Raw genomic sequence first — 20,010 nt, 5'->3', positions numbered from 1 at the left:
TAACATGTTTGAAATGTTATTAATTTATGCCGAAAAGAGCAAATATACTGATTTTCAAGATAAGATATCTAAGATACCCATCAACGAAATTCATGTAGTCTGTCCCTTAGAATGTATTTATTGTGAGCCAATTTGTAAAAAAGACCAAATCGATGGGTTCATCACTACATTTCAGTTCAGTTCAGTTCATAGTATCCAATGCTTCCGAGGGGTGGGGATGGGGTGGGGGTGGGGTGTTAAGTGTTTGATCGTCACGCCATCGTGGTTCGATTCCCCACATGGGTACAACCCGTGAATTGCCGTAAAGGGGACTGTGCTTGTCGTAAGAGGCGACTATGCTTGTCGTAAGAGGCGACTAACGGGATCGGGTGGTCAGGCTCGCTGACTTGGTTGATGCATGTCATCGTATCCCAGTTGGGTGGACCCGTGAAGATCCGGGGAAGAATAGATCTTAAGCAACCCATGCTTGTCGTAAAAGGCGCCTGTGCTTGTCGTAAGAGGCGACTAACGGGATCGGGTGGTCAGGCTCGCTGACTTGGTCGGTGCATGTCATCGAACCCAGTTGAGTAGATCGATGTTCATGATGTCAATCACTGGATTGTCTGGTCCAGACTCGATAATTTACAGACCGCCGTCATATAGCTGGAATATTGCTAAAAGCGGCGTAAAACCATACTCACTCACCCATTAGGCATGCATGCCAGAAACCTATGATCGTTGGTTCGAATCCCGGTTAGCACCGATTATGTTTCGATGTTTCTCAGCGCCCTGCTCGTGGGTTTGACCAATGTGGTAAGTGTACGAGACCTGCATCACTTTGAGTTTTCATCCCCCACTAAGCTGACACGCCGTGATATAAGCGTAATACTGTTCAAGCGGCGTTAAAACCAACTCCCTCACTTAACCGACATATACAATGTTGTCAGTCAGTCGACCTGAATATTGCTGAGTACAGCGTTAAACAACAAACAAACAAACACTCATGGGTATAATGTGTGAAGCCCATTTCTGCTGTCGGGCGCCGTGATACTGCTGGAATATTAATAAAAGCGGCGTAAAACCGACCTCACTTAGAAGATATGGCGAAAAGGGGAAACAAGCTGGAGTTACGGAAAGGAGCTATAGGATTAATAATCAGTTTTTTTATGATATATGCAAACATACTGCGACATGCTAAAAGTTGTGTATCTCACTTGTTTTTTCTGTAATATTTTCAAAATAATAAAACTATTTATAAACAATATTACCACGAAACTGCCAAAGCTGTTAACAGAAATTTCAATAAAACAAAACAACATGCATATTCCAGAAAAAAAACATCCTGGTATTATAATCAAAAACTCTGAGGTCATGATGATGCATTAAAAAAAGTTAAAAAAATGTTAATCAAGTAATAGTAAATAGTGTCATGTTCTGTATGGTTTACATGGCAACGTTGTTTACAATCGGACCAGAATTCTGGTATCCAAATTTGTAGAGACAAGGGTTTTACCGGGGCCAAAATATTGCGCCCTGTTCGCATAACAATTATGAATGGACGCAAATAATATCCATTGGACACACAGGGATATGGATGCTGGAATAATTAAATTGAAGCTATAAGTTTGATTTGTATGATATTTCTGAATCAATGTTCGGACATTCCATGTCAGATTTCTTTACTCAGTCATTAAATTCCGTTTCAAACAAGAAAATCCCTTTCCGAGAGAAGCAAAAGGCCTCACACATAATTTGTATATTTTTTTGCTGTTGGTACATGGTCACTAAGCTGGTACCCGAATATATTCCCGGGACCCCCTAAATCCATTACCGAGTCCCCATGACTCGCAATTACACAGGCTTCGGTAAATACCTACGACACCATTGCTGGGATAATCGATCAAAGTCACTGTCTTCATGCAGTAAACGTTCATCACGTGAGAGTATTGCTTCATATGGATGTCCGTTCCCGTGTTTTTCCAGGTGAAACAATTAACTTGCCTTTGCGTGTGTTTGTTACGGGTGCTACCGGTGGGGCAGGACCCAGTCGTCTGAGACGCCGCGATTCGCTGTGCAGAGTTGCGTCCCTTGGGCACGCCAGAAACCTATGATTGTGGGTTCGAATCCCGGTTCGCCCCAATTATTTTTCTAGGTTTGTCAGCACCATACCCGTGCTCGTGGGTTTCACCGAAGTGGTAAACGTCTGAGACCTGCATCACTTCGGGCTTTCCACCCACATTAAGCTGACACGCCGCGATATAACTGGAATATTGTTAAAAGCGGCGTTAAACCCAACTCACTCATACTATCACCTTTTCGCGAACACCTGGTATAATTACTATTTGATAGTGATTCATGAACACGTGTGTTGTGCCCTTAAACCTACAATGGTCTTAAGTCACACGTGATCATGATATAGTCGGAATCGTACATCTGCTTTTAGAAGAGAATTCTTATGAATATGGAAAGGGTTTTGTCACTTTTATCTATTATAGATACGTAAAGGCTAAAAGACGTTTACAGATAGATTGTTAGGTGATGTTGGCCTTCCGTTGAGACTTTATTGATTTCTGACTGATTGTTTGTCGTTTAACGCCACATTTAGCAGTGTCACATCACAATCAGAGCTGAAACATTAGAGACCAACTCATTATATGAAGTGGTGCATCGCAACTGGAGATGAAACAAAATAGAACAGCTCATTATATGAAGTGGCTTTAACATTTGAGCTGTAACATTTGAGACCAACACAATTGATGAAGTGTTTGTTTGTTTGTTATTTAACACCGCACTCAGCAATATTCCATCTATATGACGGTGGCCTGTACATAATCGAGTCTGGACCAGACAATCCAGTGATTGACATGAGCATCGATCCATGCCAGACAATCCAGTGATCGATATTGTGATCACGCCGTCGGAGTACGATGACACGCAATGAACCAAGTATTCGAGTCTGACCACCCGATCCACTATGTCGACTGTACAACCACCATATAGGTAACTGGGGACCTATTCTAACCCGGAAACCCACGGGGCGTTGAGAGTGGTAGGGCGAAAGGGGGCGAAACAGCTTCAGGTGTATGACGGTTATGGGGTAGCAATGCCACATGAAAAAAATGATTGTGTGTTTTGGTGTACAGATATGTGTATGTATGAATACTGTTGACGTCATTCATATGTTTGTTGCCGGAGTGAAAGTCTTCACAAGAGGTTTTTGCAGAGTTCACACACACGCAACATCTGTGCACGGTGATTATTTTTACGTAAAGGTGTATAAATAACAGGGTATGTTTGGTGACTGATTGTTGATGTAGATAACAAATTCAACATGGCTGTCATTACGACCATGTTTACATCCGACTTGAATTCTCTTTGAGTTTGTTAGAGACGGGATATTTTTTCTCAGAATGCTTCAAAACATAAAAATTCCTACTTTGAAAAGGATAACTAAACACTATACACCACAAAGGTTATATAGGACATCCCTCTAACAATATACACTAATGGAGTTAAAACTTTTGGAAAATCCTTTTTACAGGCTTTCGGGGGGGGGGGGGGGGGATATTAGAATATTTTAAGGTCCTCGGATTCATCAGTAAACCAAGGAAGGCAGGTCCACAAAACCCTAATGTAAACGACGGGGGTCCTAGACGTATATATGAGTTTCCACCACAATTTTGCTGGGGACTTATCTTGCAAACCCTTAATCATCCCTACAAATTTTGAGTTATTTGCAGCTTTACTTAACATGCGTCCCATGAAGATCCGGGATGGAATAGGTCTTCAGCAACCCATGTTTGCCGTAAAAGACGACTATGCTTGTCGTAAGAGGCGACTAACGGGATCGGGTGATCAGGCTTGCTGATTTGGTTGATGCATGTCAGCGATCCCAATTGCGTGATCGATGCTCATGATGTCAATCACTGGATTGTCTGGTCCAGACCCGATTATTTACAGACCGCCGTCATATAGCTGGAATATTGCTGAGTGCGGCGTTAACAACAAACAAACAACATATATATCTTATGTACACAACAGTTATTAATTGATGAATGCGTGGATGTGTTGTTGGATAGATGCATGCGACACGAGGCACAGAAGTGAATCTGCCGATGTATACTATTTATGTTAGATATATATATATATATACCATTCGTAAGAGGTCCGTGAAAATGTATTCAGCTTTCAGATGAAAGATAGATTTAAATAGATTAGATTAATAATGTTAATTCTGTTTGTTTTTAATAATTTCGAAATAATAGTCGCAATAACTATTTCTATTTTGTTGATCAAAAATGTAATATTAGCAAACGGATGTACACTTTAAAATACGTTTTTGTGTGTATATTGTATCTCAGACGTGTTAGACAAATAGACAGGAGAGTCTGATGACGTTAAGTCATCTCAAAAGATGTGTTCACAGTCATTGTTCTGTTATTTTTCAGATTTTCGTGTTTAAAATTTATTGAGTAGGTATTCTGATGGTTTCAAATCGTAAATAGTATACGGGTACGAGTATTCAATAATACGTACATGTATGGAAATCTAGAAATTCATAATATTTATCAACATTGTAATTCAAAATACTAGTTATTGTGAAGCACCTTCTCTCCACGTCCGCTCTCACAGATGTGAGGCGGGCGGTCGGGTAGCCCAGTGGTTAACGCGTTCGCTCGTCACGCCGAAGACCCGGGTTCGATTCCCGACATGGGTACAATGTGTGAAGCCCATTTCTGGTGTCCCCCGCCGTGATATTGCTGGACTATTGCTAAAAGCGGCGTAAAACCAAACTCACTCACTCACAGATGTGAGACAGACAGCTTAGCCTTGTGTTGCCATTTTGTCCATTTATTATGTGTGGCCCTTCTGACTATCCCAGCTGAATGACGCGGTTTTAATTTTTTGTTTTACAATTTATAGATCTATAGTAATTCGATCTGTGTCAACAATCTAAAGTTCAACGCATATTAGAACATAAATACCGAGTTCATGGTTGGATCAATCAAACTAATTAGCTTTATGATAAAGTCACGCGAGGTTCAATACAACATGGGCAACTCTGGTCATATCGTCAGTCATATGATCTCCATATGCGCTGAAACTGCAAGTGTCGGAAGTGGGCATTCTTTGGTCAACGCGCGTGTCCATGTTCGTCCTGGCTTTTGAAATCGGACTCGAGCGATTGATTGGTTCTGGCTGATAAAAACTCCTGCCAGAGATATTTTGACACCCGTTCAACATATGAACAATAACGAGTATTGGGCATACACGCGCCGTGGCAGAGCACGAAACAAGTCCGTATCGAAATCTCGCGTAGGTCTCGAGTCTCGCGTGATCTGTCATGGCGTCGTAGCAGACTGCATTTGGTTCGTGGCAGAAACAATATACTACAACCATGCATCTAGCTCTCAGCGACACAGGGATGACACTTGCCATCAACGCGGCTATGTCTGCGTGTGGCTTTCTGCTGTGTTTGAACATAATTCCCAAATTTGGAAGCATGTTTGTCAAAGCGAATCTCTTCGGTGTGGACATGAGCAAAAGTTCCAAGGCGAAAGTGTGAGTAGCCCCACAGCTGACGATACCATGGTTTCTGTTGCATCACCTGGCGTTCAATGTAAATGCTTTCATACAATCAATTCTCGGACATGTCTGCGTAAACGTTGTAATTGATTTTTATGTATGCCCTCGTCGGCAAGTTTAGTTTCATGATTAACATTTAGTATAAGAATTAAGATATGTTAGAAAAATGAATTGAAAATAGGGAAAATAGCACTAGCTTCAAGGACGTTTTATATTCTGAAAATGCTAAAACCGGAAATGTGTATATCTAACAGATGTTGTGCGCTAGCATAATGACTATTATGAACAAATATTTAGAATTTGATTGAATTGTTGAACACCTTTTAGCATTTGTTCAGCTTGTTTTTACCAAGACACCTATTCAAGAACAGCCCACCATGATGGTTATGATGATGATGATGATGACAGGAAGATAAAAGGGACAAGATGTCGGCTGTTCTAAAGCATTGTTTGTTAACCATAGCTGATAATCCCTGAGCTTACTCGTCTCCGCTCGCCTTATTCCACGTGAGAAATTTCTGCTCCAGTGACTACACAGTGGGTGTAGGCTTTTCACATCACTAGACATTTCTCTTGTTTGTAAACAAAAGCACATATTCTGAAATAACAACGGGTGGGTTTAATGCAAACCTTAAGGTGTGCTCGACATAGTTTTGCATAATTATCGAAATAGTACTACAACTGCGACAGTGCATGACAATATATTATATAGCTTTACACAGCAGAGTGACAGTATTGCTAGCTCTCGATAGGGCTTTGATTACACTATTTGGAGGATAAATATGCAAATGGGAATAGTTTTTCACTTTTTAAAGTCATGTTTGTCTAAATGTGTAGACTCGTCCAAAATGAAACAGATGAAAAACAAGATATGGACTGTGTATGATGTAATGATGTCATAGACGTACTAGGCTGGACTCAAGGAGTGTGGTTACAGTATCTGTTAGACACCCAATAGCATCATAAAAACTAGATATATCTCAAGTTAATTACATATAAATAATACATAATATATATTTATGTATTATGTACATACAATACATATTTACAATCCTAAAGGTTAGTTGTGGTAGGGTTAGGATAGGTTACCCACAACTCTATTCTTAGCCCCCGGATCCTTGAATAAAAATAGAGGCAAACATATTCTATAGCAGTTCCCTCATTTGTAAGAAAAACACACAAACAGGATTGATGCCATTTGACTCTGCACAGCACTTGCGTTGTCGGCTATGCTGTGTGGACCTCTATTGTTTTGGTTTGAGAATTGAATCGGGCATGTGACGTCGTACTCAGAAACTATTTCATGCATGATTTGAAAACACAGATCCATCGACGTAGTGTCCCTTTAAGCATGCTAAGTAGTTTGTTTGTTTGTTGTTTTACACCGCACTCAGCGATATGATGGCGGTCTGTAAATAAACGAATCTGGATCAGACAATCCAGTGATAGTTATCATGAGCATCGATGGGATCCATGACATGCAACAACCAAGTCAGCGAGCCTGACCACCCGATCCTGTTAGTCGCCTCTTATGACAAGCATAGTGGCCTTTTACGGCAAGCATGGGTTGCTGAAGAGCTATTCTGCCCCGGATCTTCACGGGACGCATGTTAAGTAAAGCTGCAAATAACTCAAAATTTGTAGGGATGATTAAGGGTTTGCAAGATAAGTCCCCAGCAAGAAATGTGGTGGAAACTCATATTTACATGCCCAAAATGTCATTGTAGCACAATGATATTCACATGGCTATTATATTTTGTTCACATTGTGCTTGTAATCAGTTATACGTAACATATCGTATTCGACATGAAAAGCGCCCAGGGCTCTCTCAAAATTAGAAATAGGGGGCCCTTATTAAAGATAAATTTCGTGGTTTATGCTGACAGCCTGAAATGTTTATATAGGACCAATGTATTTTCCAGAATTTAATTGCCCATAATTAAGGGTGCATCAATAAGTCTTGTGTACATTGATCAATCGGAAGGGGTGCTAATTGGGATTGTTCACTAGCCAATATATTAGCAAATATCGCCGTGGGCGCTTATTACGGTATAAGAAAGTATACTTCTTTTTCAGACCAGAGGCACTGGGTGTGATATGTGGAGCTGTCTTCCTGATTGTCATGTTTCTCTTCATCCCTGTTCCCTTCTACAAACACTTGTCAGACACAGACACAGCCAAGTTCCCCTATCATGAGGTAATGCTTGTCATCCAAAATATACATTACGGAGAACAGGGCATGTCTGTGTGGGCCTACTGGCAAGCCTCAAAGTTGCGACTAAAACGGTCGCCAATTCAACCTACATTTCAATTTGTAGCCAAATGACTTCTTTGAAAAATAGAGGCGACTTAATTCTATTGCTTCACACACATGTCTCCTAATAATTGTACTTGCGTATAAGTCCTGCTAAAGTCGACAATGAACAGAAATACATAAATATTAATGTAATTAGTGTCTTATTTCAGCTGACAATGCTCATTGGATAAGCCAGGATATACCTAAATAATCTAGTAACATAAATTGCATCATTGTTTGAGTCACAAATAAAGAAAAATTAAGTACATTTTCCACTAATATACCATTCCAAGACTAATGCTATGACTTTTACATTTTATAATAGTTATTTGATAAAAGATAATTTCAAATGCTTTTGGCTACCTACAATATTGGCTTGACTTCTTGATTTTACCACTGGCTACCTGGAAAAAAATGCCTGTAGCCATATGGCTACTTGGTAAAAATTTAAACTTTGAGGCCTGCCTGGGGACAAAGTGGATGTGGGTGTAGGTGTAGGTGAATTACTGTGTCATAAGGGGGCACGGGTGGCCCAGTCGTCTAAGGTGCCGCGATTCGCTGTGCAGAGTTGCATCCCTTGGGCATGCCAGAAATCTACGATCGTGGGTTCGAATCCCTGTTCACCCCGAATATGTTTCTAGGTTTGTCAGCACCATACCCGCGTTCGTGTGTTTCACCGAAGTGGTAAACGTCTGAGACCTGCATCATTTCAGGCTTTCCTCCCACATTAAGCCGACACGCCGTGATATAACTAGAATACTGTTAAAAGCGGCGTTAAACTCAACTCACTCACTCACTCATTGTGTCATGAACCTGGTGGTACATGGTCATGGGTGAACAGTGCACATCACAAGTCAGGTGAAGATGAGGGATGTTGTCGAGAGTAGGTGGATGGGTGACCATGTTCCGCAGCTTGACTCCTGAGAGTTTCTAGGGCTTCGGTTCTGCCCCTCACTGAAACACAGGAAGCACATATGGTGTCTCCTTAGGAAAATAAATTTGTTCGAAATATGCCTCTGTTCACCCAGCAGTGAATGGATACCCGGTAGTGGTAGGATGAGGCAGTGTTTCAGATGGCCGCTGTTCTTTCGTCATAGGCCGATAAAAATTCAATTTGACTGATGGTTTGTTTAAGTTATCAGACTTTTGACCGATAGAACTGCATGATTAATAAGTAAATAGTAAGGATTAGTTCTACTTACAGTATCGATTTAATAAGAAAAGGCACAGCCATCAAAAATCGTAATTGACACTCTGAACAATGCATCATACTTTCTGTATCATAGGGAAAAGTTGTCAGGAGCTACAATGACGTCACAAAGCACTTCTCTTATCGCGATGTTCATTAGCCAGATCGGTTATATTCATCCAGTCACAAACGCATTTTCCCGAGGCAAGGGCGTTAACTGTCTATAAAAGTCCAGTTTCCATCCTTGCCGAACTAGGCTGTAATTTCCAGGCACGATTGTAGAGCCACCAGTGGCTATTACGAGTTATGTCCCTTCTATGTTCCTCCTATTGACCAATCAGATTCCATCTCTCATATATCGCTTGCTTCAAACAAAATGGCGGCGCCCAGTCAAGATGATCTGCTCGCTGATCAAGATCTATTTCGTAATAAATAGGGTCTTTCATCATGAAATGCATCAAATCAAGAGAGCAGCTTGGTTAAAAGCATAAAAGAATTTGCAAAATGTCTGTTGACGCCCAGTTGGGGATACACATGCTATGCAAATCCTGCAGTCGACCGCAATCTGCACGTTGAAATCCATGTTGTTTACAAACTGACAAACCGGATGTCTGATTCGTTATGTGATTTTGATTGGACTATGCATAAACTCGTTAGTCCAGCCAAAATGTAACTCCATAATTGCAGCCTATTTCGGCAAGGGTGGAAACTGGACTTTTATAGTCAGTTAACTCCCTTGCCTCAGGAAGATGTCACGAACGGTATTGGATTGATTTCTTGTTATGGTTCATCCGCCGTTTTTGTTTATTTATTTCCCATGGACTTATTACGGGTCTTGGTCCAAGTCATTGACATATATAGCTTTGTGTGTCAAACTCACTGTGAGATGGTAACGTACCTGTAAACCTTCTAGCACCTCACGGGTTGTAGACTACATAATATGGCTGGGACGAGTCAAACTCACTGTGAGATGGTAACATATCCGTTAACCTTCTAGCACCTCATGGGTTGTAGACTACATAATAGGGCTGGGACGAGTCAAACTCACTGTGAGATGGTAACGTATCCGTTAACCTTCTAGCACCTCACGGGTTGTAGACTACATAATAGGGCTGGGACGAGTCAAACTCACTGTGAGATGGTAACGTATCTGTTAACCTTCTAGCACCTCACGGGTTGTAGACTACATAATAGGGCTGGGACGAGTCAAACTCACTGTGAGATGGTAACGTATCTGTTAACCTTCTAGCACCTCACGGGTTGTAGACTACATAATAGGGCTGGGACGAGTCAAACTCACTGTGAGATGGTAACGTATCTGTTAACCTTCTAGCACCTCACAGGTTGTAGACTACATAATAGGGCTGGGACGAGTCAAACTCACTGTGAGATGGTAACGTATCTGTTAACCTTCTAGCACCTCACGGGTTGTAGACTACATAATAGGGCTGGGACGAGTCAAACTCACTGTGAGATGGTAACGTATCTGTTAACCTTCTAGCACCTCACGGGTTGTAGACTACATAATAGGGCTGGGACGAGTCAAACTCACTGTGAGATGGTAACGTATCTGTTAACCTTCTAGCACCTCATGGGTTGTAGACTACATAATAGGGCTGGGATGAGTCAAACTCACTGTGAGATGGTAACATATCCGTTAACCTTCTAGCACCTCACGGGTTGTAGACTACATAATAGGGCTGGGACGAGTCAAACTCACTGTGAGATGGTAACGTATCTGTTAACCTTCTAGCACCTCACGGGTTGTAGACTACATAATAGGGCTGGGACGAGTCAAACTCACTGTGAGATGGTAACATATCCGTTAACTTTCTAGCACCTCACGGGTTGTAGACTACATAATAGGGCTGGGACGAGTCAAACTCACTGTGAGATGGTAACGTATCCGTTAACCTTCTAGCACCTCACGGGTTGTAGACTACATAATAGGGCTGGGACGAGTCAAACTCACTGTGAGATGGTAACGTATCCGTTAACCTTCTAGCACCTCACGGGTTGTAGACTACATAATAGGGCTGGGACGAGTCAAACTCACTGTGAGATGGTAACGTACCTGTAAACCTTCTAGCACCTCACAGGTTGTAGACTACATAATAGGGCTGGGACGAGTCAAACTCACTGTGAGATGGTAACGTATCCGTTAACCTTCTAGCACCTCACGGGTTGTAGACTACATAATAGGGCTGGGACGAGTCAAACTCACTGTGAGATGGTAACGTATCCGTTAACCTTCTAGCACCTCACGGGTTGTAGACTACATAATAGGGCTGGGACGAGTCAAACTCACTGTGAGATGGTAACGTACCTGTAAACCTTCTAGCACCTCACGGGTTGTAGACTACATAATAGGGCTGGGACGAGTCAAACTCACTGTGAGATGGTAACATATCCGTTAACCTTCTAGCACCTCACGGGTTGTAGACTACATAATAGGGCTGGGACGAGTCAAACTCACTGTGAGATGGTAACGTATCCGTTAACCTTCTAGCACCTCACGGGTTGTAGACTACATAATAGGGCTGGGACGAGTCAAACTCACTGTGAGATGGTAACGTATCCGTTAACCTTCTAGCACCTCACGGGTTGTAGACTACATAATAGGGCTGGGACGAGTCAAACTCACTGTGAGATGGTAACGTACCTGTAAACCTTCTAGCACCTCACGGGTTGTAGACTACATAATAGGGCTGGGACGAGTCAAACTCACTGTGAGATGGTAACATATCCGTTAACCTTCTAGCACCTCACGGGTTGTAGACTACATAATAGGGCTGGGACGAGTCAAACTCACTGTGAGATGGTAACATATCCGTTAACCTTCTAGCACCTCACGGGTTGTAGACTACATAATAGGGCTGGGACGAGTCAAACTCACTGTGAGATGGTAACGTATCCGTTAACCTTCTAGCACCTCACAGGTTGTAGACTACATAATAGGGCTGGGACGAGTCAAACTCACTGTGAGATGGTAACGTATCCGTTAACCTTCTAGCACCTCACGGGTTGTAGACTACATAATAGGGCTGGGACGAGTCAAACTCACTGTGAGATGGTAACGTATCCGTTAACCTTCTAGCACCTCACGGGTTGTAGACTACATAATAGGGCTGGGACGAGTCAAACTCACTGTGAGATGGTAACGTATCCGTTAACCTTCTAGCACCTCACGGGTTGTAGACTACATAATAGGGCTGGGACGAGTCAAACTCACTGTGAGATGGTAACGTATCCGTTAACCTTCTAGCACCTCACGGGTTGTAGACTACATAATAGGGCTGGGACGAGTCAAACTCACTGTGAGATGGTAACGTACCTGTAAACCTTCTAGCACCTCACGGGTTGTAGACTACATAATAGGGCTGGGACGAGTCAAACTCACTGTGAGATGGTAACATATCCGTTAACCTTCTAGCACCTCACGGGTTGTAGACTACATAATAGGGCTGGGACGAGTCAAACTCACTGTGAGATGGTAACATATCCGTTAACCTTCTAGCACCTCACGGGTTGTAGACTACATAATAGGGCTGGGACGAGTCAAACTCACTGTGAGATGGTAACGTATCCGTTAACCTTCTAGCACCTCACGGGTTGTAGACTACATAATAGGGCTGGGACGAGTCAAACTCACTGTGAGATGGTAACGTATCCGTTAACCTTCTAGCACCTCACGGGTTGTAGACTACATAATAGGGCTGGGACGAGTCAAACTCACTGTGAGATGGTAACATATCCGTTAACCTTCTAGCACCTCACGGGTTGTAGACTACATAATAGGGCTGGGACGAGTCAAACTCACTGTGAGATGGTAACGTACCTGTAAACCTTCTAGCACCTCACAGGTTGTAGACTACATAATAGGGCTGGGACGAGTCAAACTCACTGTGAGATGGTAACATATCCGTTAACCTTCTAGCACCTCACGGGTTGTAGACTACATAATAGGGCTGGGACGAGTCAAACTCACTGTGAGATGGTAACATATCCGTTAACCTTCTAGCACCTCACGGGTTGTAGACTACATAATAGGGCTGGGACGAGTCAAACTCACTGTGAGATGGTAACGTATCCGTTAACCTTCTAGCACCTCACGGATTGTAGACTACATAATAGGGCTGGGACGAGTCAAACTCACTGTGAGATGGTAACGTATCCGTTAACCTTCTAGCACCTCACGGGTTGTAGACTACATAATAGGGCTGGGACGAGTCAAACTCACTGTGAGATGGTAACGTACCTGTAAACCTTCTAGCACCTCACAGGTTGTAGACTACATAATAGGGCTGGGACGAGTCAAACTCACTGTGAGATGGTAACGTATCCGTTAACCTTCTAGCACCTCACGGGTTGTAGACTACATAATAGGGCTGGGACGAGTCAAACTCACTGTGAGATGGTAACGTATCTGTTAACCTTCTAGCACCTCACGGGTTGTAGACTACATAATAGGGCTGGGACGAGTCAAACTCACTGTGAGATGGTAACGTACCTGTAAACCTTCTAGCACCTCACGGGTTGTAGACTACATAATAGGGCTGGGACGAGTCAAACTCACTGTGAGATGGTAACATATCCGTTAACCTTCTAGCACCTCACGGGTTGTAGACTACATAATAGGGCTGGGACGAGTCAAACTCACTGTGAGATGGTAACATATCCGTTAACCTTCTAGCACCTCACGGGTTGTAGACTACATAATAGGGCTGGGACGAGTCAAACTCACTGTGAGATGGTAACGTATCCGTTAACCTTCTAGCACCTCACGGGTTGTAGACTACATAAAAGGGCTGGGACGAGTCAAACTCACTGTGAGATGGTAACATATCCGTTAACCTTCTAGCACCTCACGGGTTGTAGACTACATAATAGGGCTGGGACGAGTCAAACTCACTGTGAGATGGTAACGTATCCGTTAACCTTCTAGCACCTCACGGGTTGTAGACTACATAATAGGGCTGGGACGAGTCAAACTCACTGTGAGATGGTAACGTACCTGTAAACCTTCTAGCACCTCACGGGTTGTAGACTACATAATAGGGCTGGGACGAGTCAAACTCACTGTGAGATGGTAACATATCCGTTAACCTTCTAGCACCTCACGGGTTGTAGACTACATAATAGGGCTGGGACGAGTCAAACTCACTGTGAGATGGTAACATATCCGTTAACCTTCTAGCACCTCACGGGTTGTAGACTACATAATAGGGCTGGGACGAGTCAAACTCACTGTGAGATGGTAACGTATCCGTTAACCTTCTAGCACCTCACGGGTTGTAGACTACATAATAGGGCTGGGACGAGTCAAACTCACTGTGAGATGGTAACGTATCCGTTAACCTTCTAGCACCTCACGGGTTGTAGACTACATAATAGGGCTGGGACGAGTCAAACTCACTGTGAGATGGTAACATATCCGTTAACCTTCTAGCACCTCACGGGTTGTAGACTACATAATAGGGCTGGGACGAGTCAAACTCACTGTGAGATGGTAACGTACCTGTAAACCTTCTAGCACCTCACAGGTTGTAGACTACATAATAGGGCTGGGACGAGTCAAACTCACTGTGAGATGGTAACATATCCGTTAACCTTCTAGCACCTCACGGGTTGTAGACTACATAATAGGGCTGGGACGAGTCAAACTCACTGTGAGATGGTAACATATCCGTTAACCTTCTAGCACCTCACGGGTTGTAGACTACATAATAGGGCTGGGACGAGTCAAACTCACTGTGAGATGGTAACGTATCCGTTAACCTTCTAGCACCTCACGGATTGTAGACTACATAATAGGGCTGGGACGAGTCAAACTCACTGTGAGATGGTAACGTATCCGTTAACCTTCTAGCACCTCACGGGTTGTAGACTACATAATAGGGCTGGGACGAGTCAAACTCACTGTGAGATGGTAACGTACCTGTAAACCTTCTAGCACCTCACAGGTTGTAGACTACATAATAGGGCTGGGACGAGTCAAACTCACTGTGAGATGGTAACGTATCCGTTAACCTTCTAGCACCTCACGGGTTGTAGACTACATAATAGGGCTGGGACGAGTCAAACTCACTGTGAGATGGTAACGTATCTGTTAACCTTCTAGCACCTCACGGGTTGTAGACTACATAATAGGGCTGGGACGAGTCAAACTCACTGTGAGATGGTAACGTACCTGTAAACCTTCTAGCACCTCACGGGTTGTAGACTACATAATAGGGCTGGGACGAGTCAAACTCACTGTGAGATGGTAACATATCCGTTAACCTTCTAGCACCTCACGGGTTGTAGACTACATAATAGGGCTGGGACGAGTCAAACTCACTGTGAGATGGTAACATATCCGTTAACCTTCTAGCACCTCACGGGTTGTAGACTACATAATAGGGCTGGGACGAGTCAAACTCACTGTGAGATGGTAACGTATCCGTTAACCTTCTAGCACCTCACGGGTTGTAGACTACATAAAAGGGCTGGGACGAGTCAAACTCACTGTGAGATGGTAACATATCCGTTAACCTTCTAGCACCTCACGGGTTGTAGACTACATAATAGGGCTGGGACGAGTCAAACTCACTGTGAGATGGTAACGTACCTGTAAACCTTCTAGCACCTCACAGGTTGTAGACTACATAATAGGGCTGGGACGAGTCAAACTCACTGTGAGATGGTAACATATCCGTTAACCTTCTAGCACCTCACGGGTTGTAGACTACATAATAGGGCTGGGACGAGTCAAACTCACTGTGAGATGGTAACGTATCCGTTAACCTTCTAGCACCTTACGGGTTGTAGACTACATAATAGGGCTGGGACGAGTCAAACTCACTGTGAGATGGTAACGTATCCGTTAACCTTCTAGCACCTCACGGATTGTAGACTACATAATAGGGCTGGGACAAGTCAAACTCACTGTGAGATTGTAACGTATCCGTTAACCTTCTAGCACCTCACGGGTTGTAGACTACATAATAGGGCTGGGACGAGTCGAAATTTACTACCCGGGTACCCACCCCTCTATTACCCGACCCTACCCGGGTACCCACTGTAGGTCTCAGGAGATGTCTCAAAATGTCCGATTCGGAACATTTTTAGCATAACCCTGGCAAAACGTATTTAGATACACATATTAAACAATCTGGTCATTCATCCACTGAAGTTGAATAAGTTATATCTTTATTCAACCATATGAAAAATCAGAAGGAATGGGTGCATTGTCAGAAAGAAATGTTAACATTTGTGACTTGTAGTGTAACCATAGAGTTCTAGATAATTTTTGTCATGAAACAATAGCTCACGTGACTAACCACGGGTCCGCGTAGTCCTGTGGGTACCCGGGTCCTACTCAGTACCCACCTGACCCGGGTACCCAGGTTACCCTCCCAGCCCTACTACATAAGGACCTGAATCTCGAGTGCACAATGATCCGTTGACCAGGGTTGATTATGATGGAAAGGTGTGTTGCCATGGCAATGCTAAATTGTTAAAAGAGATTTTTTTGTTATTATCTACAGGAAGAAAGAATGATCAAGATTTACAGTTTTGATCTAAGATTATAAGTTGATTTTTAACATCTTTAAATGAATGAGAATACTGAAATTTAAGCAATTCTCATCCCTGTTTCAGTATGTGGAGTTTATAGCAGCCCTCCTGTCAATCTGCTGTATGATATTTCTGGGATTTGCTGACGATGTCCTTGACCTTAAGTGGCGACACAAGCTGATGCTGCCGACGATGGCATCCCTCCCGCTACTGATGGTGTACTTCGTCAACTTCAACTCTACCACCATCATTGTACCCAAACCCCTGCGGATGCTGGTCGGGTATGATGTCAACCTAGGTAAGACATAGTGGCTGCTTTGCTCAGATCTGGGGCGGGCGGGTAGCATAGTGGTTAAAGTGTTCGCTCGTCACCCCGAAGACCTGGGTTTGACTCCTGACATGGGTACAATGTGTGAAGCCCATTCGTGGTGTCCCCCGCCGTGATATTGCTGGAATATTGCTAAAAGCGGCGTAAGACCAAACTCACTCGCTCACTCACTTTGCTCTGATTCACCATCACTGTCAAAGATATCAGCTTGGCATATTGCCCTGTGTGAAGTGGACCGCCTCCAAGGTCTAGTGGTAGAGCGTTCGCCCGAAGAGCGGAAGGTCTGGGGTTCAATCCCCAGCCGCGTCATACCAAAAGATTTTAAAAGATGGTACTTGTGTATATTCCACAGGGACGGTGTACTATGTCTATATTCCACAGGGATGCTGTACTATGTATAAATTCCACAGGTTTACTGTACTATGTATAAATTCCACACATTTACTGTACTATGTATATATTCCACAGGGATGGTGTACTATGTATATATTCCACAGGGATGCTGTACTATGTATAAATTCCACAGGTTTACTGTACTATGTATATATTCCACACATTTACTGTACTATGTATATATTCCACAGGTTTACTGTACTATGTATATATTCAACAGGTTTACTGTACTATGTATATTTTCCACAGGTTTACTGTACTATGTATATATTCCACAGGGATGCTGTACTATGTATATATTCCACAGGTTTACTGTACTATGTATATATTCCACAGGTTTACTGTACTATGTATATATTCCACAGGGATGCTGTACTATGTATATATTCCACAGGTTTACTGTACTATGTATATTTTCCACAGGTTTACTGTACTATGTATATATTCCACAGGTTTACTGTACTATGTATATATTCCACAGGGGTGCTGTACTATGTATATATTCCACAGGTTTACTGTATTATCTATATATTCCACAGGTTTACTGTACTATCTATATATTCAACAGGGGTGCTGTACTATCTATATATTCCACAGGTTTACTGTATTATCTATATATTCCACAGGGGTGCAGTACTATGTATATATTCCACAGGTTTACTGTACTATGTATATATTCCACAGTTTTACTGTACTATGTATATATTCCACAGGTTTACTGTACTATGTATATATTCCACAGGGATGCTGTACTATGTATATATTCCACAGTTGTACTGTACTATGTATATATTCCACAGGGATGCTGTACTATGTATATATTCCACAGGGATGCTGTCCTATGTATATATTCCACAGTTTTACTGTCCTATGTATATATTCCACAGGGATGCTGTACTATGTATATATTCCAAGGGATTGCTGTACTATGTATATATTCCACAGGGATGCTGTACTTTGTTTATATTCCACAGGTTTACTGTACTATGTGTATATTCCACAGGTTTACTGTACTATGTATATATTCCACAGGGATGCTGTACTTTGTTTATATTCCACAGGGATGCTGTACTATGTATATATTCCACAGGTTTACTGTACTATGTATATATTCCACAGGGATGCTGTACTATGTATATATTCCACAGGTTTACTGTACTATGTATATATTCCACAGGGATGCTGTACTTTGTTTATATTCCACAGGTTTACTGTACTATGTGTATATTCCACCGGTTTACTGTACTATGTATATATTGCACAGGTTTACTGTACTTTGTTTATATTCCACAGGTTTACTGTACTATGTGTATATTCCACAGGTTTACTGTCCTATGTATATTTTGCACAGGGATGCTGTACTATGTATATATTCCAAGGGATTGCTGTACTATGTATATATTCCACAGGGATGCTGTACTTTGTTTATATTCCACAGGTTTACTGTACTATGTGTATATTCCACAGGTTTACTGTACTATGTATATATTGCACAGGTTTACTGTACTTTGTTTATATTCAACAGGGATGCTGTACTTTGTTTATATTCCACAGGTTTACTGTACTATGTGTATATTCCACAGGTTTACTGTACTATGTATATATTGCACAGGTTTACTGTACTATGTATATATTCCACAGGGGTGCTGTACTATGTATATATTCCACAGGTTTACTGTATTATCTATATATTCCACAGGTTTACTGTACTATCTATATATTCAACAGGGGTGCTGTACTATCTATATATTCCACAGGTTTACTGTATTATCTATATATTCCACAGGGGTGCAGTACTATGTATATATTCCACAGGTTTACTGTACTATGTATATATTCCACAGTTTTACTGTACTATGTATATATTCCACAGGTTTACTGTACTATGTATATATTCCACAGGGATGCTGTACTATGTATATATTCCACAGTTGTACTGTACTATGTATATATTCCACAGGGATGCTGTACTATGTATATATTCCACAGGGATGCTGTCCTATGTATATATTCCACAGTTTTACTGTCCTATGTATATATTCCACAGGGATGCTGTACTATGTATATATTCCAAGGGATTGCTGTACTATGTATATATTCCACAGGGATGCTGTACTTTGTTTATATTCCACAGGTTTACTGTACTATGTGTATATTCCACAGGTTTACTGTACTATGTATATATTCCACAGGGATGCTGTACTTTGTTTATATTCCACAGGGATGCTGTACTATGTATATATTCCACAGGTTTACTGTACTATGTATATATTCCACAGGGATGCTGTACTATGTATATATTCCACAGGTTTACTGTACTATGTATATATTCCACAGGGATGCTGTACTTTGTTTATATTCCACAGGTTTACTGTACTATGTGTATATTCCACCGGTTTACTGTACTATGTATATATTGCACAGGTTTACTGTACTTTGTTTATATTCCACAGGTTTACTGTACTATGTGTATATTCCACAGGTTTACTGTCCTATGTATATTTTGCACAGGGATGCTGTACTATGTATATATTCCAAGGGATTGCTGTACTATGTATATATTCCACAGGGATGCTGTACTTTGTTTATATTCCACAGGTTTACTGTACTATGTGTATATTCCACAGGTTTACTGTACTATGTATATATTGCACAGGTTTACTGTACTTTGTTTATATTCAA

General features: G+C 42.0%; 1 protein-coding gene across 1 annotated transcript in view; it reads left to right on the top strand.

Annotated features, from left to right (window-relative positions):
* Positions 1 to 5,301: 5,301 nt before the first annotated feature.
* Positions 5,302 to 20,010, top strand: part of LOC124116545 (UDP-N-acetylglucosamine--dolichyl-phosphate N-acetylglucosaminephosphotransferase-like) — a 30,599-nt gene continuing 15,890 nt past the window's right edge. Inside the window, exons 1-3 of the mRNA XM_046477907.2 lie at positions 5,302 to 5,541; positions 7,642 to 7,762; positions 16,692 to 16,905. Coding sequence (XP_046333863.2) covers positions 5,378 to 5,541; positions 7,642 to 7,762; positions 16,692 to 16,905 — 499 coding nt within the window. The 5' untranslated portion in view covers positions 5,302 to 5,377. The remainder of the gene's footprint in view (positions 5,542 to 7,641; positions 7,763 to 16,691; positions 16,906 to 20,010) is intronic.

This window comes from Haliotis rufescens, unplaced genomic scaffold, assembly GCF_023055435.1.
Source record: "Haliotis rufescens isolate VD_foot unplaced genomic scaffold, xgHalRufe1.0.p SCAF_122, whole genome shotgun sequence".
In the NCBI taxonomy this organism is placed as follows: domain Eukaryota; kingdom Metazoa; phylum Mollusca; class Gastropoda; order Lepetellida; family Haliotidae; genus Haliotis; species Haliotis rufescens.
Note: the sequence above shows the minus strand (reverse complement) of the source record. Positions and strands in the feature narration are given on the sequence as shown.